Source organism: Schistocerca nitens, chromosome 3, assembly GCF_023898315.1.
Source record: "Schistocerca nitens isolate TAMUIC-IGC-003100 chromosome 3, iqSchNite1.1, whole genome shotgun sequence".
NCBI lineage: Eukaryota > Metazoa > Arthropoda > Insecta > Orthoptera > Acrididae > Schistocerca > Schistocerca nitens.
Window position 1 is genome coordinate 828,944,217 of NC_064616.1, and position 25,332 is coordinate 828,969,548.

A 25,332-nucleotide genomic window follows, 5' to 3' on the forward strand; every position below is an offset into this window, starting at 1 on the left:
CCCTTCCTTTTCTTATTAATTTCTCCACGTGCTCTGCTCCTATTTGTTTAATTAATGTAAACCATTCCAGTTGCTCTGTAGAACTTTATTTAGTCCACGGCCAGTTTTGGTTTTTATATTAAGGAAAGGCAAACCTACGTTTGTAGCATTTGTAGACTTAGAGAAAGCTTTTGACAATGTTGACTGGAATACTCTCTTTCAAATTCTATCGGTGGCAGGGGTAAAATACAGGGAGCAAAAGGCTATTTACAATTTGTACAGAAAGCAGATGGCAGTTATAAGAGTCGAGGGACACGAAAGGGAAGCAGTTGTTGGGAAGGGAGTGAGACAGGGTTGTAGCGTCTCCCCAATGTTATTCAATCCGTATATTGAGCAAGCGGTAAAGGAAACAAAAGAAAAATTCAGAGTAGGTATTAAAATCCATGGAGAAGAAATAAAAACTTTGAGGTTTGCCGATGACATTGTAATTCCGTCAGAGACAGCAAAGGACTTGGAAGAGCAGTTGAATGGAATGGATAGCGTCTTGAAAGGAGGATATAAGATGAACATCAACAAAAGCAAAACGAGGATAATGGAATGTAGTCGAATTAAGTCGGGTGATGCTGAGGGAATTAGATTAGGAAATGAGACACTTAAAGTAGTAAAGGAGTTTTGCTATTTGGGGAGCAAAGTAACTGATGATGGTCGAAGTAGAGAGGATATAAAATGTAGACTGGCAATGGCAAGGAAAGCGTTTCTGAAGAAGAGAAATTTGTTAACATCGAGTATAGATTTAAGTGTCAGGAAGTCGTTTCTGAAAGTATTTGTATGGAGTGTAGCCATGTATTGAAGTGAAACATGGACGATAAATAGTTTGGACAAGAAGAGAATAGAAGCTTTCGAAATGTGGTGCTACAGAAGAATGCTGAAGATTAGATGGGTAGATCACATAACTAATGAGGAAGTATTGAATAGGATTGGGGAGAAGAGAAGTTTGTGGCACAACTTGACCAGAAGAAGGGATCGGTTGGTAGGACATGTTCTGAGGCATCAAGGGATCACCAATTTAGTATTGGAGGACAGCGTGGAGGGTAAAAATTGTAGAGGGAGACCAAGAGATGAATACACTAAGCAGATTCAGAAGGATGTAGGTTGCGGTACATACTGGGAGATGAAGAATCTAGCACAGGATAGAGTAGCATGGAGAGCTGCATCAAACCAGTCTCAGGACTGAAGACCACAACAACAACAACATTAAGTAATTTTCAAGTGATTCTGAAAACTGTCATAAATATGATAGATATATACACAATATGATGGTCCTTATATGGGATTACATAAAAATTTCAAGTGATTTCAGTGTGCCCCCTTTATTTTTTTGCTTTTGGCACGTTTTGATAATGTGCTAGGTTCCTTTACAATTAATTAATATTAGCCCATCCCACAATAAACTTAAACATCAAAATAAGACTTGAATACAGAAAAAAATTGTGTATTTTTCTATTGGCTTAAACATTTAGAGCCATCCTAAATTCACTGATCAGCCAGAACATCATGACCAGTGACCACCTATTCATATAAACCTGTCCAGGTGACAGCATTGTCACTGGCAAGGAATGATTGCTGGTCAACACATGCCCAGCGCTTGTAGTATAAGTGAGCGTGCTGTCCATGTGTAGAATGGGGAAGTTACGTGACCTGTCTGAGTTTGACTGAGGGCAGATTATGATGGCCCAGAGGCTCAGCATGAGCATTTAGGAAACTGTACAACATGTCAGGTGTTCAAGGAGTGCTGTGGTGTCTCCAACAAGTAGCAAAACCAAGGTTAAACCATGTCCAGGTGTCATGAGGTTGGACGGCCACCCCTCATTACAGGTGTCAGATGTTTTAGGCAGGGCAGACTGTAAAACAGGACAGGCAAGAAACTGTATTGGAATTAACGTCAGACTTTCACACTGCATGAGTACAGGTGTGTCTGAAAACACAGTGCACCAAACACACCTAACAATGGGCCTCTGCAGCCAACAACCCATGCATGTGCCAATGTTAACACCACATCATCAGCAACTGCGAATGAAATGGGCATGTGACCTTTGGCACTGGACGCTGGCGCAGTGACAGAACATTACCTGGTCTGATGAATCCCAATAGCTTCTTCTTCCTGCTGATGAGAGGGCAATAATTCATCATCTACGAGGGGACCAGCTCCTTGACATATGTACTGTGGTATGGAGACAAGCTGGCGGCGGATCCACTATGTTCTGGATAATATTCATGTTGGCATGCATGGGTACAATGGAGCTTGTGCAAAGCACCATGATGGCCAAGGAGTATCATAGACTGGTTGGATACCACATACACCCCTTTATGATGATTGTGTTTCCTGACAGCAGTGGCTCTTTTTAGCAAGATAATGCACAATGTCACAAGGCCAGGAGTGTGATGGAGTGCTTCGAGGAACACAGTGGCAAGTTCCAATTTATGTGCTGGCCCCTCAACTCACCAGATCTGAACCCACTCAGACACATCTGGGATGTGATTGAATGCAGCATCAGAGCTCATCACCCCCCCTCCCCTCCCTCCATAATTTACAGAAATTAGGTGACTTGTGTGTGCAGATGTGGTGCCAACTCTCTCCAACAACCTACCAAGGCCTCGTTGTTTCCATGCCACATTGCATTGCCGCTGTTATCCATGCCAAAGGTGGATATACCAGCTATTAAGTATGTGTTTGTAATGTTCTGGCTAATCAGTGTACAAGATCTGATCAAAAAGCAATGCAACTGGTTGTTTCCTGATGCTCATATTGGTCCGAGTGCTAACCCAATGGTGGGGAATGGTGGAGGGGCATCAGCTTTTCAGCACTACCTTCTGCAATTCGCTCCAAGCTGTGGAAGATTCAGCATCGTTGTTTGCATAAACCCTTGTTCAGTGCTTGTGCCATCCCAGAATATGCAGTCAACTTTGGGGCAATGCTATTCAATCAAGTTTCATTCAAAACTCAAATAACCTCTGGCTGAAACTTACAAAAAGACTCAAGAGACCCAAGGAGAATCTGCCATGTCTTACTCGCAAGTTTCCAGGTGGCTGAAACAATTTAATGAGGGAAGAGGTTACTGATGAAGCCCTCTCTGGAAGGCTGTTGACAAGTTCAATGTCTGATAACATGACCCGTGTGCATGCATTGCTGAATGCCGACAGACGTGTTAAGTGCTCAGTGGCTAGCAGATGAGCTAAATGAGCTGAAACTTACAAAAAGACTCAAGAGACCTAAGGAGAGTCTGCCATGTCTTACTTGCAAGTTTCCAGGTGGCTAAAACAATTTAATGAGGGAAGAGGTTACTGATGAAGCAAGTCAGTATTGAAAACCATGCTCATCATGTACTTCATCGTGGAAGGCTTGGTCCATTCAGAGTTTTTACCACAAGGAATGACTTTAAACATAGCTTACTATCTCAGATTGTCAAAAAGAGTAGCAGATCACATCACTACACAAGGGATACGGCCACTTCAATGTGGATGCTGCATCAGGACAACACACCACGTCACACCATTCACTTGATTCAGGAGTTCCTAGCAAAGTGAAACTTGGTAATGCTGCCGCAGCTGCCGTACGAGCCGGACCTTGCACCGTCAGACGTGTTCCTCTTTCTATGCATCAAAACCAAGATGAAGGGGCACTGTTTTGATACCACTGATAACATCCAAAAGGTGACAGCAGTTTCTCTAAGGGAAATTCCAGTCACCGCCTTCCAGGAACCATACCAGGCATGGGGAATCAGTGAAAGAAGTGTCTCTCTGCTCAAGCCAACTACTTGGAAGAATTTTAATCGACTGTATAATTTGGACCAATAAATTTTGTTGCACAGACACAATGGCATTACTTTTTGATCACACCATGTATGTTTAGCATATGTGGTTAAGCATATTTAAATGGGAGAAATTAAAGTTTTACAGTGAAACAGAACATACAAAATATATGAGAGCAGAATGAGTCATTACAAGTTTTAGCACAATTTTCTTTTCAATGTCCTCTTTTACACTCAACAGTTTTGTCTCCAGTGATCTCTCACACATTGCAAAATGAATTATTTTTGTTCCTCATCATCCATTAATAGTCCATTGAAATCATCCAATAATTTTATTCCACTCCCTCCTCTTATCATATGTCACCTTAAGATTTTTTATAGTCTCTTTGGCACTAAAGCAGGAAGTGTTTGCAGAATGAGATTTTCACTCTGCAGCAGAGTGTGCACTGATATGAAACTTCCTGCCAGATTAAAACTGTGTGCCCGACCGAGACTCGAACTCGGGACCTTTGCCTTTTGCGGGCATGCACTCTACCATCTGAGCAACCGAAGCACGACTCACGCCCAGTACTCACAGCTTTACTTCTGCCAGTACCTCGTCTCCTACCTTCCAAACTTTACAGAAGCTCTCCTGCGAACCTTGCAGGAGAGCTTCTGTAAAGTTTGGAAGGTAGGAGACGAGGTACTGGCAGAAGTAAAGCTGTGAGTACCGGGCGTGAGTCGTGCTTCGGTAGCTCAGATGGTAGAGCGCTTGCCCGCGAAAGGCAAAGGTCCCGAGTTCGAGTCTCAGTCGGGCACACAGTTTTAATCTGCCAGGAAGTTTCAGGAAGTGTTTGAATCCCAAGAAATAGAACCCTTATCTCTTGACTGAAATGAACTCATAAATTTCCTTAATTGAAATAATAAAGAGATTCAAAGCACAATCTGTTAGTAAATATTTTGATACATTCTGGAAACCTATGAAAAAGTGCTAAATTTCAATTTATAAAATCATATTAGTCCAAAAAGTGAACTTATCCAGAAGTTTTGTAGTTGCAGCAGATAGAACAGTTTACCTCCTTTATGTCTCCAAAGTTTCCCACAGCAGATTTCTAACCATATAGGTTTTAGTGTCATTGTTAACATTGTCATCAAACAGTCACAACACACAAATATCTTCATTTGCATACCAAAAGTGCAGACAAAACGTCTTTAGAGCAATTGAAGAAACCCTTGCATTCACTTTCTCGTGTAGTTTTAATTCTTTGTAAAAGTGCAAGTAAGTGTAAGGTGTGCCAATTGCTCATGAAATCAGAAACCACCATTTTCTGTATACTTTTACCACAAACAAACAAATGTTCTTCAGGCCATCCAATTCATTAACACTGAGGGATAGCTGAGAACAAAAGATGAAGATCTTCAATGAATAAATTCCTTTCGCCATCCACCTTGCGTGATGCACTTCATGGGATCTTGTGTGTAGATTCAAGTCCACAGTTGTCCCCAGAAACATGATGCACAATTAATGAAGTTCACGGTAATCATTTTTCAGGTGTTTTTCTTTTAGTAGTTTTCAAAAGAATTTAAGTACTTTGTCAGTTTCGACATCACTGGAAGGCTCATGTAAATTTTCATGCCCATTTTCATAATTTACCTTTTCCTTGCTGTTCCACTTTTCTCCAAGTTTGAAAAATGTTACATTGGGACTAGCTTCCACTTGGGATAACTCATTTTTGAACACACTTTGTCCACTGAAACAACCTGTGTTGGATGTGGTGGTATCACAACAACAAAGAATTTGAATCTCTTCATCCAAATCCCGAACTTTTATGGCATTCCAAACTGCCCATGGTTGCTCTTTCCCACTAGAATTCAGTTATGCAGAGACACCAGTTAATTGTTTCTAACTTCCATAAGTTATGATGACTGGTAGTCTTTCAGTTCTTAAATCCCTAACATTTAACGCTAGTACCAGCTTACTGTCCCCATTAACAATCCCAAAAGCTGGATTTTTCTCTTTAAACAAATATTTAATATTTTCTGCCTGTTTCATTCTGAATTGCTCTTGATATCTTTGAATAAAAGTATGATTAAGTACTGTTTGATCAACATTATGTCGCAAGGCCTCACCTGTAACCTCAAGGACGAACACAGCATCCCCCTGACTTAACTGACACCTGTCTAAAATTGTGGCCAGTTTTGATGACATGAAACACCACCTTCCACATTTATTTTCATTTTTTAAATTTACCTTATTTTCATCTGTGGTTACATCATTATGAGAAACTGAACCTAAACTTGTGGAAGGTTCTGTAACAAAGGCACCACAATCAAAACCACTCACTTCAACAGTTTCTTCAGATGAATTAATTGTAGTTTCCAAATATTGTAAACTGTAATCATCCTTCATCTTCTTTGATTCCTCTTTCATAGCTCTAATCCTCACCCTTTCCTCTTTGCTGGCAGCTAGTAGTCAATATCCCTAAGATAATCTTTACAGTCTCTCTCTGTGTGAAGTATTAGAAATAGTTTATCCTATTTAATTTTTATCACATTGAAAGCATTAGCATGGGCAATATCAAAGAGATTATTTAGATTTGCAGAAAATTTACACTCTTGCTCTTTGTGAGTGTTTGTCTGTCTTAAGCTCTTTTTTGCAAATTACACCACACTGAATGCAGGTCTGTAAGTTTCTTTGTACAGTGAAGAAGGCCTCTTGTACGAATCCTAGCCACCTTCAAAATTATTACACATTCACATGTGGACAATTAACACTTTCACTGATAGTCAGTTTCATTTCACGTATGTTATACGAGGTGCATTCAAGTTCTAAGGCCTCCGATTTTTTTTCTCCAGACTGGAAAGAGATAGAAACATGCGCATTGTTTTAAAATGAGGCCACGTTCATTGTTAATACGTCCCAGAGATGGCAGCACCGTATGGCAGATGGAATTTTACCGCCAGCGGCGAGAATGAGAACTGTTTTAAATACTTAAAATGGCGACGTTTTTCCTTACTTGAACAGTGTGCAATCATTCGTTTTCTGAATTTGCGTGGTGTGAAACCAATTTAAATGTGGTGATGGAGTTATGGATGTGTCGAAAGTGTGTTTGTGGGTGCGACAGTTTAATGAAGGCAGAATATCATGTGACAACAAACCGAAACAACCTTGGACTCGCACAAGCCGGTCTGACGACATGATCGAGGAAGTTGGGAGAATTGTTTTGGGGGATCGCCAAATGACTGTTGAACAGATCGCCTCCAGAGTTGGCATTTCTGTGGTTCTGTGCACACAATCCTGCATGACGACCTGAAAATGCGAAAAGTGTCATCCAGGTGGGTGCCACGAATGCTGACGGACGACCACATGGCTGCCCGTGTGGCATGTTGCCAAGCAATGTTGACGCGCAACGACAGCATGAATGGGACTTTCTTTTCATCGGTTGTGACAATGGATGAGACATGGATGCCATTTTTCAATCCAGAAACAAAGCGCCAGTCAGCTCAATGGAAGCACACAGATTCACTGCCACCAAAATATTTCGGGTACCCGCCAGTGCTGAAAAATGATGGTGTCCATGTTCTGGGACAGCAAGGGCGTAATCCTTACCCATTGCGTTCCAAAGGGCACTACAGTAACAGGTGCATCCTACGAAAATGTTTTGAAGAACAAATTCCTTCCTGCACTGCAACAAAAACGTCCGGGAAGGGCTGCACCTGTGCTGTTTCACCAAGACAATGCACCCGCACATCGAGCTAACGTTACGCAACAGTTTCTTCGTGATAACAACATTGAAGTGATTCCTCATGCTCCCTACTCACCTGACTTGGCTCCTAGTGACTTTTGGCTTTCTCCAACAATGAAAGACACGCTCCGTGGCCGCACATTCACCAGCCGTGCTGCTATTGCCTCAGCAATTTTCCAGTGGTCAAAACAGACTCCTAAAGAAGCCTTCGCCGCTGCCATGGAATCATGGCATCAGTGTTGTGAAAAATGTGTACATCTGCGGGGCAATTACGTCAAGAAGTAATGCCAGTTTCATCGATTTCGGGTGAGTAGTTAATTAGAAAAAAAATTGGAGGCCTTAGAACTTGAATGCACCTTGTAAAACAAGACCGACAGAACCTGCCAATTCGATGATGGTTTCTATCCACTGAACTGGTGCTTAACTTCACTGACTAAATAAATAATTGCATCATTACATTTTAAACTACTTGCCATAATATAAGTAAATACTCACAGTGTCATTGAATGGAATCAGGTGCTCAACTAAAGGTAAAGAGTATAGCAGTAGTTGTGGACATGTGTAAGCAGTAATAAATCAACACCCAGTGATATGGTACAACTTCTCAGCCGCTGTGATGTGGGTTACTGATTTTCAGTTTCAACAAAATAGGTCGTAAAATTATTCTTAAACCAAAAGGATAAAACTAGGGCATATGTGCGAAGACATACGAAATTCCTAAAATAAGCACCACCCTAATACATACACTCCTGGAAATTGAAATAAGAACACCGTGAATTCATTGCCCCAGGAAGGGGAAACTTTATTGACACATTCCTGGGGTCAGATACATCACATGATCACACTGACAGAACCACAGGCACATAGACACAGGCAACAGAGCATGCACAATGTCGGCACTAGTACAGTGTATATCCACCTTTCGCAGCAATGCAGGCTGCTATTCTCCCATGGAGATGATCGTAGAGATGCTGGATGTAGTCCTGTGGAACGGCTTGCCATGCCATTTCCACCTGGCGCCTCAGTTGGACCAGCGTTCGTGCTGGACGTGCAGACCGCGTGAGACGACGCTTCATCCAGTCCCAAACATGCTCAATGGGGGACAGATCCGGAGATCTTGCTGGCCAGGGTAGTTGACTTACACCTTCTAGAGCACGTTGGGTGGCACGGGATACATGCGGACGTGCATTGTCCTGTTGGAACAGCAAGTTCCCTTGCCAGTCTAGGAATGGTAGAACGATGGGTTCGATGACGGTTTGGATGTACCGTGCACTATTCAGTGTCCCCTCGACGATCACCAGTGGTGTACGGCCAGTGTAGGAGATCGCTCCCCACACCATGATGCCGGGTGTTGGCCCTGTGTGCCTCGGTCGTATGCAGTCCTGATTGTGGCGCTCACCTGCACGGCGCCAAACACGCATACGACCATCATTGGCACCAATGCAGAAGCGACTCTCATCGCTGAAGACGACACGTCTCCATTCGTCCCTCCATTCACGCCTGTCGCGACACCACTGGAGGCGGGCTGCACGATGTTGGGGCGTGAGCGGAAGACGGCCTAACGGTGTGCGGGACCGTAGCCCAGCTTCATGGAGACGGTTGCGAATGGTCCTCGCCGATACCCCAGGAGCAACAGTGTCCCTAATTTGCTGGGAAGTGGCGGTGCGGTCCCCTACGGCACTGCGTAGGATCCTACGGTCTTGGCGTGCATCCGTGCGTCGCTGTGGTCCGGTCCCAGGTCGACGGGCACGTGCACCTTCCGCCGACCACTGGCGACAACATCGATGTACTGTGGAGACCTCACGCCCCACGTGTTGAGCAATTCGGCGGTACGTCCACCCGGCCTCCCGCATGCCCCCTATAAGCCCTCGCTCAAAGTCCGTCAACTGCACATACGGTTCACGTCCACGCTGTCGCGGCATGCTACCAGTGTTAAAGACTGCGATGGAGCTCCGTATGCCACGGCAAACTGGCTGACACTGACGGCGGCGGTGCACAAATGCTGCGCAGCTAGCGCCATTCGACGGCCAACACCGCGGTTCCTAGTGTGTCCGCTGTGCCGTGCGTGTGATCATTGCTTGTACAGCCCTCTCACAGTGTCCGGAGCAAGTATGGTGGGTCTGACACACCGGTGTCAATGTGTTCTTTTTTCCATTTCCAGGAGTGTATGTATCAAATGAAAGATGAAGTAGTATGGTTTACATAAGTATATGTATAAATAGAGTATAAAACTACAACTATTTTATGCTTCTGTTAAATAAAAAAGATATACAATTTGGAATTTATGAATATGTCAAAAAGAAAAAAAAAAAAGGGGTCCCTTTAAACCCAAAGAATACATACAATGGAATGAATTTACAGTCCTGAGACACTCGTATTTCTCACAATGTCATTGGGCACCTAAGATTTTAAATCAATCAAATGTGTTCTTTTATCATTTGTCTGTTCCTTATCTGCAGCTTTATGAAAGTTTTATACCTTGTCTGTTCTTATACATATATAAACCTAACTTTTCATCTTCTGTTATATACAGGGTTATTACAAATGATTGAAGCGATTTCACAGCTCTACAATAACTTTATTATTTGAGATATTTTCACAATGCTTTGCACACACATACAAAAACTCGAAAAGTTTTTTTTTAGGCATTCACAAATGTTCGATATGTGCCCCGTTAGTGATTCGGCAGACATCAAGCCGATAATCAAGTTCCTCCCACACTCGCCGCAGCATGTCCCCATCAATGAGTTCGAAAGTATCGTTGATGCGAGCTCGCAGTTCTGGCACGTTTCTTGGTAGAGGAGGTTTAAACACTGAATCTTTCACATAACCCCACAGAAAGAAATTGCATGGGGTGAAGTCGGGAGAGCGTGGAGGCCATGACATGAATTGCTGATCATGTTCTCCACCACGACCGACCCATCGGTTTTCCAATCTCCTGTATAAGAAATGCCGAACATCATGATGGAAGTGCGGTGGAACAACCATCCTGTGGTATGTTTAGCTCCCTGTTTGCTTTATTCGTCGACTTCCGCGGGCTACGCGTGAAACTTGCCCGCACGTGTTCAACCGTTTCTTCGCTCACTGCAGGCCGACCCATTGATTTCCCCTTATAGAGGCATCCAGAAGCTTTAAACTGCGCATACCATCGCCGAATGGAGTTAGCAGTTGGTGGATCTTTGTTGAACTTCGTCCTGAAGTGTCGTTGCACTGTTATGACTGACTGATGTGAGTGCATTTCAAGCACGACATACGCTTTCTCGGCTCCTGTCGCCATTTTGTCTCACTGCGCTCTCGAGCGCTCTGGCGGCAGAAACCTGAAGTGCGGCTTCAGCCGAACAAAACTTTATGAGTTTTTCTACATATCTGTAGTGTGTCGTGACCATATGTCAATGAATGGAGCTACAGTGAATTTATGAAATCGCTTCAATCATTTGTAATAGCCCTGTACATGGGTGTAAAACTATGATATTTGTGGCAGTTTTCAGAACCACTTGAAAACAGCTTAATAGAGAATCCGAAACTGGTAGTGGACTAAATAAAGTTCTGCAGAGCAACTGGAGCAGTTTACATTAATTAACTTTCTTTTCTTATTTCATAGATGGTGTGATATTAATATTTTTATTAAAAATCTGTAATAAATATTTTCCATCATAAGTATGTCAATTGTTTTTATCAGGTGATGAACTTAGATGGAAATTCTCAAGTGATGGCTCAGTCAATGGTTGGGGGTGGAGATTTACTGTGTACCCTGTTGTATCATATGTTGGTCCCAGTGAACTGGGCTCAGATCGTGCAGTTCTTTCACAGCCATCTGTGGAACTTGTTATGTGCTTGCTGGATGCGAGACTACTTATGAACTCTGACCTCAATCTTGTAACAAGATTAGCAGCTGCATTAGCATCGTGTGCTCAACTTAGCACACTTTGTAAGTATACATACTATCTTCATTTATCCTCCTTACATGAATTATAATAATGAGATGTGCTATAGCATGTTCCATATTCTTTTTGCCAGCTGCTTCGCAAAGAATGTGGGCATTGCAGCGTCTTCGCCGACTGCTGGTGACTCGATTGGGACGAACTCTGGATGTGGGAGCACTTTTAAGAGCTGAACAAGGACTTCTTTCAGATTCTGCTCTACTGACTTTAGTACGGGGTCTTCCACAGGCACTCTTGAGACAATATGAATATGAAGACCCAGCAGTTAGAGGTGGAAAGCACCTCATGCACAGTGACTTCTTTAAGGTTTGCGAGTTGTCTGAGACGCTTTTGATTTAGTATAAGCTTTGATTTACTAGAAGTCACTGTGTTTGTTTATTCATTTTGCAATCAGTTCTGGATCTAAACCTTATACTATAATGTACACTTTTGTGAGCAACAAGTAATGGTTAAATTTTTCCAATAGCTCAGTATCCTTTTCTAGTACAGTACAGAAACTATGCGTAGATTTTTCAAAGAGTCTTATATTTTATAAATATTGTTTACCTCAAAAAGTATTTAAATTAAAGATTGTGGCTTTTTAAGATGTTTGTCTTGTCTTCAACTTAAAGCTTTTAGTCACATTTTTGAACTAGACACTGATTTATTTCCTCAGATTTAAGTACAGTCAAAGTGTACACACATTCAAGATTTTAGTTCACCAAGTGATTCCATTTCAGCATAGCAAAGAAGTAAATATGCTCAAGAGCAGTTTGATTAGAAATAGAGCTATCTTGGTATAACAGTGATTGAGATAGTTTAGCATTTTCCTCCACGGTATATTGTTTGAACTTGTACTACCTGTCAACATGGTAGTAGAGTACAGGATCAGCAATATGTGTATGATGTTAGCACATTTAATTGTGGCCATATTATAGGTATCCAATGCTCAGTGATTCCATATTCAAGGCCATCCCTTCACTGGGCTTTCCACGTGCCCAAATTCAGGAAAAATTGCTGCCATTAGAGGCAGCCATGTGGGTAACTTCGTGTGGATCACAGGAATCACCGTCAACTATAGCAGGTTATAACAGGAGATAGATAAGCCACAGTGCAACAGATCAGTTACTAAGTTAACAACAACTGGAGAGCAGTGACACCATCTGGAACCACTGCCATACTATGGAGTACAGAAACCACCATTTCACGCATACATATATTTCTTGTCAAGTCATGTGACACTGTTTAACACCATATTTCTCATGGAAAGGTTAGCAAGTTTGAGGCATTGTCCTCCGCTGATAATGAGAGAGAACCGGTGGGTCTTATCTCTACTACTTGAGTAATGGTCTCTCCTTTATCAAAGTTTCTGCAGCCACAGAGAACAGCTGAAAGATGGAATTTTATGTGACTGATGACCACTCTTTGGGAAATACCTTCGTGGGAAAGGTACAAAGTCAGCCTGTACACTGAGTGTGCTGCAAGTTCTGTGACTGTGACCTAGTTTCAGATATTCACCAGAAATGAGTGCTTGGATGACAGAGTATGTGCAAAATCATTAAAACAAGAAGTTAGGTGAAACTCCAAAATTACAAGAGGAAATCATGCCATTTGAAAAAAAAAAAAAAAAAAAAAAAAAAAAAGGTTACTTAAGCCAATTGGATGTTAGATATGGAAAGTGAATACATTAAAATGCTATTCTTTAATTGCCAAATAGTTTGCAGAAAAGAACTTGAGCTGACCACTCTCCAAGAAAGAAGTCGTCTTCACATAATATTTAAAAGTGGTAGTTGGTTTAGACTCAAAGTAGAATGGAGGATTGAAGAATGTGTATCAACAATGTAGTCTACCAGAATGTGGAAATAATTTCTGTGCAGAGGAGGAGGAGGAGGCTGACATTTCTTGGGTACCTATACAGTGATGAACAGATATTCAACTATCCCTGGAAGAGAAAAAACACCTACAGCATGGATAAGTGCGTTAAGAAAGAGTTAAAGAAGCTGAACATCACAGAGTACTAAATGACACAAAGAAGTACACTTAGGAAGAAACTGCAGAATTTGGAACAGTTTCAGGTTGGAAGATAACCTAAGAGAAGTGGTCAAACTTAGACAGGAGACCAAAGGAAGCAGGCCATCAAACATATGAATGAGACTAGACACAGAAAACTCCAGACAAAGGGAAATAAAAGGAATAAAGTTGCTGTGTGAGGGTAAGTACTAAGTTCTCTTCTAAAAAGAAAAAGAGGTGTGGAGTTACATAAAGTTAACATGTTGAGATATAAGTACATGAATAATTACACCATGGATGACCAGAATTGAAAAAGTAATTTGGAGCTGATTGTAGAAAATCTTCCTCAGTGCAGGATGTGGGAGGAAGCTGACACCTTTTCCACAGTTGCAGTTAGTAGTGAAGAGTATAAAGTCACATTTTTTGATTTTACAAATGGATCTTCAGACTCGAGATTATAGACAGCTAAGACCACACCATGTAGTCCACTACTCTTGGTGGGCAGCAGGGATGTTTTCAGATGGTTGAGGCCAATGAGTATTGTTTATACAGTTTGTACATTTCCAGTCTTGGTTTGGATGAAGTTGTGTTGCAAGATGTTATTAGTTTTAAGAAAGCTATTCGTGGACTTCAGTATTTTAGTTAGTACATATCGTGTAATGCATAGCAGCACCTGGTGACCAGGTTTATTCTTCCCACACTGACAACAACCCCATAACGTATATTTGGGGGAACAATACCTGCCAGATGATGTACCTTGGCAAATGTTACAGGCTGCAAACATCCAGTAATATGCTGCACATCTCACACAGTACTTTGTTGACCCGTATGATATAGACAGGCTTATATAAGATAGGGCATGTGTACTATTCCATAGAGTAGCAGACTGATAGTGCCATTGTTCTTGAAACGTCATGACTGAACATGCCTTGTACTACCAACTATCTTCCTAAGGATATTATTTCTTGGTTTACACTTACAGCCTTGTGTTGTTGGATATGTTGATTATGTGCTGGTACAGTCAAGTGTGACACCTTAATATTTTTGATAGGGCATATGACACAGATGTACTCGTCACCATGAGAAATTGACTTCACAATGTATCTGTGTTGTTTAGGATGGAGAGCATACAGTTTGGTTTGAACTTGATTTGAGCAAAGTTGATTGTGCAAGTAGTATGCACTCATCTTCTTCAAAGGACATAGCCTGAGTTGCTAAAGCCATGTCATCTATAGAAGAAAGCTCCTGGTGTGCTCTAGAAATGGCTGGCCATTAATGTAGAAGTTAGAAGAGTAGAGACTTTCTTGTGGTAATCAATTTTCAGGTTAGACTCCTCAGGGGTTGGCTTGTTTGTTACAATAACCAGAAAAATTAGTTGTAATGGCAGCCAAACTAAATCCTTGATTACGAAATAATGTTATCAAGATCACGCAGTGTTGGTGGATGTTCGTACTGGTTACAAGGTTCAGACACATTGGTTTTATAATCATCCAAAAATAGCCCCAATTTTATAGCACAAAGATATTATAGTCAATGATGCTAATAGTAGTGGGTGACCAATGTTCCTAATATCCAGTACAGAAAACTACCCATATGTTACTCATGTTAAGGACAAACAATCTTGTGAAGTAATACTGAATGAATAATCAAGGAATTGCCACAAACAACTACTCCAGCATTCTACAAAGAGAGAAATATTGTAGACCTCCACACAACAGAAAATCTGATCTTTCCAAGTTTTTCACCAAAGAGATAAGGATCATTGATGATGGTGCTGTTACAGAAGTGATGGTTACTACAGGCAAGAAGTCCATCAAAAAACTAGGAAATTATTTGTCTTTGGTAAAAATTATAGACAGTTACTAACATTCTTCTTAAAAACTGAGGACATTTAGTTAAAAACTGCCAAACATAGGAGAGATATGATAAGTTCAAACACATAATAAAGTGCATTCTAGATACATATGTTCAGTTAAGGTTATGAAATTTGTCAAAAAGCCACCTAATTTTAATGTCATATTTTATAGAGTGTTGTGGAAACAGAAATTGTTACACTCTCATTATAAAAGAGAATGTAGGGAAAGTGATGGATAGAACTTAATGGCAACTCATTGATCCATATGATGGGCTATGCGTGAAATTTACAATTTCCACAGTCAAGCCCCAATGAAACGTCTGTCAGGAGGAGTCCAAAGTGTAAAAGCCAGTCCACTGTATCAAAGCATACAGTAGTAATCAGTGTAGGGCAACAAGTAAGAGAGCTGCAGCAGCAACCCTACATGTAGGCCCTATCCCAGATCACAAGTGGCTCACGTGGTTATCTGTAGGCCTGTGGCACAACACACACAACATTGGTTTCCATTCACTGTGGCAGACCATATGATATCATCAAAAACCAGCTATAGATTAGCTATAGGTTCCAGCAAATACTATGTTACGGTGTCATTGACTGTGGCACTATCACACAGTTTGTTCCTATAACTATCCATTACCTATGTGGAAGTGATGCTACTAAATTTTTGTCTCTTTGTTATCTTTTCCCGAACTTTTAGCATATAAATGTATCACACACATCTAGTTGCTATAGACTTTTTCTGCAATAAAAGCTTAAGTTGATGTGAACACATCTAAGCAAATTTTGTGCCTTAATGTTCTTTGATTTACAGTCATTTTTGTGTCACTTTCTGAAAGTTCATGTTTACAACAATAATACTAATCTTTAATAATTTTTAGATAGTTTTAGGTTTTTCTGCTGAGTTCCAAATGGGAAAATATTAAATAAACATGTAGAGCCAATGACCATGTTCTTGCTGGCATTATACATATTATTTTCTTACTCAGCAGACTTCTAACCCTCAACCCCATACTTGGTAACCATGAACAGATACATCCACTCTCACATCTCTCCTGTGGAGGTAACACCCACAAACCAGACCATGACAAAGCCATGTGCTCTTGACTGGAACTGTCCTATGATAACCCTTCCATGTGTCACCGTGAGGAATCCTTTCTACCCACTCAGAATCCTAGAACCCACACCTATTTAGATTTATTGACAACATTTTATGATCTTGAACTAGATGATGATATCATATCCTATTTCCACCAGAATGTCTACACTTTCTGTCTCATTATTTTCATCTCATTCTCACGGGCTTTGGAGCACGTGGTGCAGTGGTTAAGCACTGGATTTTGATTCAGGTATGTTTTTAAATACTTATCCAAATTTAAGTTTTGCGTGCTTTCTCTGCCAGTGAAAGCATATACTGGTATGGTTTCTCATCTTACGAGAGCATGCACTCCATCTATACTGACCCTCTCATCAGTGTAACATTAAATCCCAATCTTCTTTCTTTCGTTCTCCAGAGTTCAGCAAATCCTCTTCCTGAATATTGACCTTCACCTCACAAATAAAAGCTTCTGTTCACATCAAACCTACCAGTCACCAACATACCTCCACTTCAAAGGCTTTCAACCAAACCACACCAAAAAACCCATCTTCAGCCTTCCAATAAGAAGCATTCCCTTTTCTGCTTCACTGAAGATCTTGGAGAAGCCTCCAGTGGCTGAAACTGTGTTCCTGAACTTGCCCAGAAACGGGTCTGTCTTGCACACTGGCTGACCAGTCAGAGAGAAACACTCCCTATATCACTCAGTACCAGACACATCTGGACAACTTAGCCACATTCTCAGCCAAGGCTTCATCTGTATCTCATTGTGCCCTGAAATGTTGAATATCCTCCTTACTATCCATCCCACCCACCCAGAGGTGGTATTTTGCTACCTCTCCAATCTACACAATATTTTTCTTAGTATATGTGTTTCAGTTACTTCCAACTGCCTGTCCGCTCAGGCATATCCCTGTGGATGATATAGGTGCAAGACTTGTTCCGTGTATCTCTTCATTATCCTCTATTCCAGCCATTTCACTGATATTTCTGACTTCATCAAAGACAAGGCCATCAGGCAAACAGTCACACTATCTGCCAACTACAATGCAACCATTGCACATAGTTTTATATGTGTATGACCATGAACGAATCATCTGTTTCGAAGACTGCCCTTTTTCAAACTGTGGCCAAGGGCCAACTATACTGCACAACTGTGTGTCATGTGGTTGACTTCTGTGTCTGCTTCTGAAACTGTGCTGCCTGAATCCTTCCCTCCATCACCAATTTCTCTGAATTGCTCTCTCCAACATATCCTTCGTGGAGAAATATAAATATTTTAATACCCTCCAATATTTTCTTTATTCAGCCGTACTAATTCTTATATATGTTAACGTACTATCAATTTCAAAGCCTGATAGCTCCATCTTAAGGGATGTTATAAGGATGCAGTAATCTGTGTGCATCCACAACAAATGTCACCTGATGCCGAGTGTGAAAAAACTGCTTTCTGTGTATCAACATGGTTGTTCTAATCCCACAAGAGAACACCACATGACGACTGACACAACAAACTTCGTTAAGTCTAGAAAATAACTTATAATGGATACACTAGCTATGGAGTGGCTCACAGTGACAGTCTGATAACACATATGCAGAGGTAAATGTGTACCTGAGATGTACCCTGGATGCTCTTGCAATTAATTGCTCTCATTTTAACAATTTATCTTCCTGACTTGCAATGATGGGTGTCCCTCTCTGTAATTAATGTGGCTTTATATTTATGTCTCTGAGTGCAGCACATGATTTGTGACCAGGGCTATGGACTGGTTTCTCTAACCTATAATGCCCACATGTGCACAGCACATGTTCTCTGCTACCTGAGTCACTACTTTCTATCTGTAGTGAAGACAGGGCATATTCAGAGGGAGTCTTAGATTTTGTCATCCAGTAGTCCAAGCCAATAAATTACCATCTGAGATTATTTATAGTATTGAAATATCCTCCATTTTAAGCTCTCCACATAGCTCCAAACCAGGACACTACAGTCAGTTATAGTAACAATGGTGTGAATCTCAAGTAGTGCTGCCACCTCGCAAGTGAAGGTAGTTTTTTCCCCCACTTCAGTCAGATATCTAAAAGAACTGACAATGGTAGCAGGTGTCCATTGATTCTGGTGTAAGCCATTATTAAAGTAGCTGCACTGTCAGAGTCCTCTACATATCAGACATAACAGCAGCACACATACATAGTTCACACTCAGGTACTGCTCTGACCTGACTTTTGTTTTTCTAAGAGGCCCAATACTGCGTAATGTTGAAATGTCACTGATTGATATAACCAGCCTTTGCGCTTTCGAGATGTTTATAGAAAGTATGGCCACGGTGTCAACATCCAAGCCCTCTCATGTTGCTCGTGATTCAAATATACCGTCAACTGTGAGGAACACCTCATACCTGTTGCTAAGTTGTATGGGGATTGTCATGTGAGCAGACCCTGATTTGGCTTCTGGCCAATGCCACTGTGTGCCATTCACTCTCAGGTGAGGACAAACCAACCAGGTCATGTACACTGGAAAATACAATGGCATAGAGATTACAGGTAATTATAGGACACCAGAGGTGCCACAACTATTGTCTTGGGTACCTCATCACCACTTCAGCTCAGAGGAACAATTTGAAACATTCCCATCAAGATGAATACGGGTTCTAGTAACCAGTTCCTCCCCCATCCACACAAAAAGTACAGTCCTTATACATTTTTCAGAAAGTACAAGGAGATAATTACGTGAAAGAATGTTCTAAATCAAACATTCATAAATGAAGTGCAGAGCTACTGTGAGACTTCTATGATGAGAACTCTGAAAATTAGCTTAATTTATTCGGTTCCATTCAGCTTACTGATATTTGAATTATGGAGCTGCAGCATAACAGGTGGTGCAGAGCTACATAACTAAAATGCAAAACATGAAAACATAAAAAAGGAAATAAACTCTGATGCCCTTCAAATAATGACTAATAATATGAAAACTCTTCCAAAGAAGCTAAATGCAAACAACAAAAGCTTCAGTTCAGTGAGTGAGCAAAAAAACGAGGGGGGAGGGGATAGTAGAGTAGCACACCCTTAATTTATAACAGTGGAAAAATGTTGTGTGGAGTAACGAATCACGCTACAAATTGTGGCGATCCGATGGCAGGCTGTGGGTATGGTGAATGCCCGGTGAACATCATTTGTCAGCGTGTGTAATGCCAACAGTAAAATTTGGAAACTCTGGTGTTATGGTGTGGTCGTGTTTTTCATAGAGAGGGCTTGCACCCCTTGTTGTTTTGTGTGGTATTATCACAGCACAGGCCTACATAGGCGTTTAAAGCACCTTTTGCCTACCACTGTTGAAGACTAATTTGGGGATGGCAATTGCATCTTTCAAGACGATCGAGCACCTGTTCAAAATGCCAGGCCTGTGGCGGAATGGTTACACGACAATACCATCCCTGTAATGGACTGACCTACACAGAGTCTTGATCTGAAACCTGTAGAACACCTTTGGGATGTTCTGGAACGCCGACTTCGTGCCAGGCCTCATCGACCGACATCGATACCTGTACTCAGTGCAGCACTCCATGAATAATGGGCAGCCATTCCCCAAAAAACCTTCCCGTACCTGATTGAACATATTCCTGCGAGAGTGGATGCTGTCATCAAGGCTAATGGGCATTGCTGCAGTGTATATGCAGCGTAGCGCAACTCTGATGCAGGTATATAATCACCAACATGTAAGCAAGGACTAATGTGGCATTCATCTCTTTCCGGCATGCGTGTGGTAAATGCGGAAATGTGAACCCTGGTGACGCTATTATGAAATGCGTCCAGACAGGGCCAGCATGCTGTTATCATTTTCTTGGTTGCTGAAGGACTAACACTGGTAGACATCCATCAGAGAATGAAGAATTTGTATGAGGCAGCATGTCTATTGGAAACCATCATTGTGTAATTAATGTGACCCTCATAAAGACACAGGGAAAACAGTGATCAAGATTCAACAGTAGGAACAAAAGGCACAAAATACAGCATTTCACTAGGTACTGGTACAAAAGCTTGAGTGAGTGCTATCTAAAGCCACCTGGTGGTTTCTAGTATGTAGTAACACCACTAGGATTTTCATAGGAAATACATTTGCAGGAAACTAGTCAAAGTTCTGAGAATGTCATCCTGATTAGGTCCAACACAGGCACAGAAAAGTCTACATCAACAGAGGAAATGACGATGAGAGCTGAGAAAAGTGATATTGGTCCCTCTGACGCTCTTCAAGGGCATCCTGAGACGATGAGGTGAGTAGCATCTGCCTGGAGTCCAGGAGAGGCTCTCGAAGCCAGGAGAACTGGCTCGTGTAGTCCATGCGCCAGCCTTTGTTGCTGCAGGCAGCAGAATATTCACAATACCATTTTCTTGTCACGTGTTGGATGGATGGGAATAGGTCCCTCAGAAGTGGGCAGGTTCTGTCAGTGCTGGTACCGCCTCAAGGTGTCTGGTCATGACTATGACATGGAGAGATTACAATACTGAGATGTCCAGGGGCCATGTAGACTGCATGTGTGCCTCAGGGATTGCTGCTCCCTTTTTCGTAGATCTCCGATGTAACAGGAATTGTGCACCAAAGGATGCAACTGCTTCATGACAATGCATGTTGCCATATTGCGAATGCCATAATGCAGAGTTTTGCCAGCTCAAATGGGAGACAGGGCTCCTGTCCTATAGTCCTGATCTCTCCCGATGCGATTATCATGCCTTCAGTCCCTTAAAAAAGCCTTGAGGATTCTATGATTCCTGTTGAACAAGGGTGTGCAGCAGGTAGGTACAGACTTCATCACACAGAAGGATATGGTGTTTTACCAAATGGGCATCTTCAATCTGATTTATCAGTAGGATGACTGCATCAGTGCTCATGACGATTTTACCTGATTGGCATAGTGACTCTGGACTGTATGGTCTTCAAATGGAAACTTTTTGATCACCCCTTATAGGTTGGGCAATAAGTTTTCAGCACATATCAAAAATTGTCAAATGAAGATAATATTGGAGCAAATTGTAGTTGCTCATTCTGGTTTTACATGTGAATGTTCTCTAAAAACATCATAGCTAATAACATCAATGGGCTACCCTGAGGCATTCTACAATTGAACGAACGGTGCAAACAATATTTTACATTTAGAAGGACTTAAGTTACATAGAGAAACTATTGCAGCTTGTGAACATCATTAAGTTACTCATGATTGCTGACCATATTGTGCAGCACAGTCGTTGTTTCCCTGAAGGGGAAAGGAAGACAGTTACTTTAATTTTCTGGATGTAACTATGAATATAGTATAGCTTTATTTATAAGAATGTCAAATGCAGATAGCTAAATAACTATATTCAATACTTGTCAGAAATGTAACCCAGCCAAATTTGTTGTGTGTAAAATATATGTTCTCTGCCAATGATATTTCTTGCATCTATTATTTGTTACAGGTGTTGGTTGCACTAGCATGTGACCTGAATCTGGATTCTTTGCCTTGTTGTTCTGTGAATCACAAATGGTCATGGTTTAGGCGATACTGCATGGCCTACAGAGTGGCTTCAGCACTTGTAAATCGCACTTCTCTTCCTCAGAGCTTTTGTACAGAGGTCAGTCATATGCACCCTTTGTTAGAAATATGTTATATGTGTCTGGATTATTTGTTTTTAACAATACAAGGTGCATTCCATAAGTAATGCGACCAAATTCATAAAAAAATCATTTACTGAATATATTCGTGCAAACAATCAAAAATTTTCAAAATAGCACCCTCTTGCGTTGATACACTTCTGGAAGTGGTGTTTCCATGCCTGGAAAGCATCCTGGAATGCCTTTTCCGGAATGTCCCTTAGAGCTGATGAAACATGCGTCTGGATGCTTTCAATCGTGTCCCAATGTTTTCCTTTCATGACTCCTTTTAACCGAGGAAACAAAAAAAAGTCAGCATGAGCCAGGTCAGGACTGTACGGAGGCTGGGGAACCAATGGGGTCTTGGTCCTGGCCAGGAAGTCGTTGACAATGAAGTCACTGTGGCTCAGCATGTTGTCGTGGTGAACTTTCCATGTGTCCTTGATGTCGCTTCGGCAGCACGAGACCCTCTTTTTCAACCTTTTGAGCACTTCCAAGTAGAAAGCTGAGTTCACTGTAGTCCCGGTAGGTATGAATTTGTGATGGACAATGCCTCTGACGTCAAAGAAGACAATGAGCATGGTTTTGATCGTGGACTTGATCATCCGTATCTTCTTGGGACGGGGCGACGATGGGGTGTGCCACTCTGAATTCTGCCTTTTTGTCTCAGGGTCGTACTCAAAAATCCATGACTCTTCACCAGTGATAACTGAGTTTAAAAGATGAGGATCATTTTCACACATTTCCAACATTTCTCAGCACTGAAGCACTCGCATGTGCGTGTGTTCGTCGGTCAACACTTTTGGGACAAGTTTGGCACACACCTTTCTCATGTTCAAATCTCCGGTCAAAATGTGGAAAACGGTTGTTTTTGACATGTTGAGAGTTTGTGCTATCAATTGAAGGCTCAGCCGTCTGTCAGAGTTCAAACAATCGCACACACGCATCACATTTTCGTCGACTTGTGCGGTTGATCGCCGTCCACTGCAAGCTTCGTCGGTGATCTCCTCTCCGTCCTCCATGAACGACTTGTGCCATAAGAAAACTTGTGATTTGGGCAAGCAATCAGTCCCAAAGGCATGCTGAAGTAATGGAAATGTTTTGGTGGTGGACTTCCCAAGTTTAATGCAAAATTTGATAGCATACCATTGTTCTACAGAATGATCCATTGTGCCGTGTTACATAAACTCGAAACAGGGTTGATGGAAATCACATCCTGACTCTCCAGCAGCTTGCAGTCAAATGAGACAAAGAGTGTTTTGAAGCTAACACCCCCCTCCACTTAGTCCAGCCAGTTACAACATGCTGTGGTGTACCATTGTGTCAGAAAAAAAATGCTCACATTACTTATGGAACGCACTCTGTATGTTATGAAACCTGCAACCTACAAAAGTTTGTAATGCTGAGAAAAACAATAGCTTCTAGTTTCTGGATAAGATGTACATACAAACAAAATTCTGTTCATTTGTTGCACTGTGGGAATTATGTGAAAATTTATATTAAATTACTGGAATAACTTCTCATGTGTTAAGTAGGATAATGAAAGTTCTGGTAGAATTTAAATAATTTAGGAGTAAAGAAGACCAATCACTAAATAGTAATTGACTCGTTGACAGGCACACAAAAAAGAATGAAACCCTGTTTGCTTTTGGATGAATCATTTAATATGCCTAAGTACACATACATAAGCTCATCCATAAGGTAATGAAAATTCTGGTAGATTGTAAATAATTTAGGATTAAAGAGATCACTCACCAAATAGTACAAGTGTATCATTGTCAAGAGGCAGACAAAAAAGAATTAAAACTTATTAGATTTTTGACAAATCCATTATAGTGCAGTCAAATAGTGTTCAAAAAGGCCAAATAGCAGAAAGTTTGGTAGAGGTTTTTTTGGGGCAAGATTTGTGTACGTTTCCAAGGGTGCTGTATCTGAATTTTAAAAGTCCCGCCAAAATTTCAATCCAGAAGTGGGTCAAAAATTGAAATAACTATGAAAAAATGGGACTTTTTTGGGTTTTTCTCTTATAACTAAGAAAAGACTTTATCTGTAAATTGTTGAAGCATTCGTAACAAAGTTCTCAAATTTACTAGAATACATAAAAGTTTTTGCTGTCAAATTATTCTTGGGAACGACTCTAGCTGAAACCAGAAGGAGAAAACTCTGAGATATTTAGCAAGTCATGGAACATGTATTGAAAAGACAGATTAGATGCCATAGAAGGGGAGAGTGTTCATTGCAGTTGACAAAAATATTGTCTTGGATGTTTTCTGGCCACCTGTATCCACTGTGACAGTTCTAGAGTCATTCAAAGGAAGTCTATGGTCAGTACTATGTAAATACCCAAATCATGCAATACTAGTTGGAGGTGACTTTGACCTACCGAGCATAGACTGGGATGTTATGGATTCATTGTGATGAGTAGAGACAGACAGTCTTGTGAAGTACTTTTGAACACGTTTCATGAAAACTGTCTGTAGCAGCAGTTTCGGCAGCCCATACACAATGGAAATACCGTAGACCGTGTTGCTACAAACAGGCCAGACCTTGTCAACAGCACTGGTATAGAGATGGGGATTGGTGATCATGATGTCATTATACCAATAACGGTTATGAAAGTAAATAAATCAGTCAAGAAGGCTAGGAGAGTGTATCTGCTAGAAAGAGCAGATAAGCAGTTGTTACCATCTCACTTAGTGAACTGACATGTGATGGATGTGCAGGAATTGTGGACAAAATTACAAGACTGTAAATTGTGGTATGGAGAACTATGTGCCAAGTAAGTGGAAGAGTGATGGAAAAGACCCACCATAGTTTAACAATGAAATTTGGAAAATGCTGAGGAAGCAACTGCTGTTGCACTCTCAGTTCGAAAGATAATGCACAAATGGTGACAGGCAAAGGTTAGTAGAGATTCGTGTGTCTGTGAAAAGAACTGTGTGCGATGCTTATGGCAACTACCACTGTCATACATTAGCAAAAGATCCGCCCAAGAACCCGAAAAAATTCTGGTTCTGTGTAAAATCGCTAAGTGGATCTAAGCCTTCCATCCGGTCGATCATTGACCAGTCTGGTGTGGCAGTTGAAGATAGCAAACCAAAGACTGAAGTTTTAAATTTCATGTTTAAGAAACTGTTCATGCAGGAGAATCATAGAAACGTACCATCATTTAACAACCAAACAGACTACTTTATGGACAACATAGTCATAAGCACCCCTGCTGTAGAGAAATAACTGTGAGCGTTGAAAGCAAACAAGTTGCAAGGTCTGGATGGAATCCCAGTTAAGTGTTACAAAGAGTGCTCTACGGCACTGGTT

General features: G+C 41.3%; 1 protein-coding gene across 1 annotated transcript in view; it reads left to right on the top strand.

Moving 5' to 3' along the window:
- LOC126248847 (E3 ubiquitin-protein ligase HERC2) overlaps nucleotides 1-25,332 on the top strand; it is an 851,297-nt gene that overhangs the window by 617,456 nt on the left and 208,509 nt on the right. Inside the window, exons 64-66 of the mRNA XM_049950269.1 lie at nucleotides 11,193-11,441; nucleotides 11,531-11,760; nucleotides 21,840-21,995. Of these exons, the coding sequence (XP_049806226.1) occupies nucleotides 11,193-11,441; nucleotides 11,531-11,760; nucleotides 21,840-21,995 (635 nt within the window). The remainder of the gene's footprint in view (nucleotides 1-11,192; nucleotides 11,442-11,530; nucleotides 11,761-21,839; nucleotides 21,996-25,332) is intronic.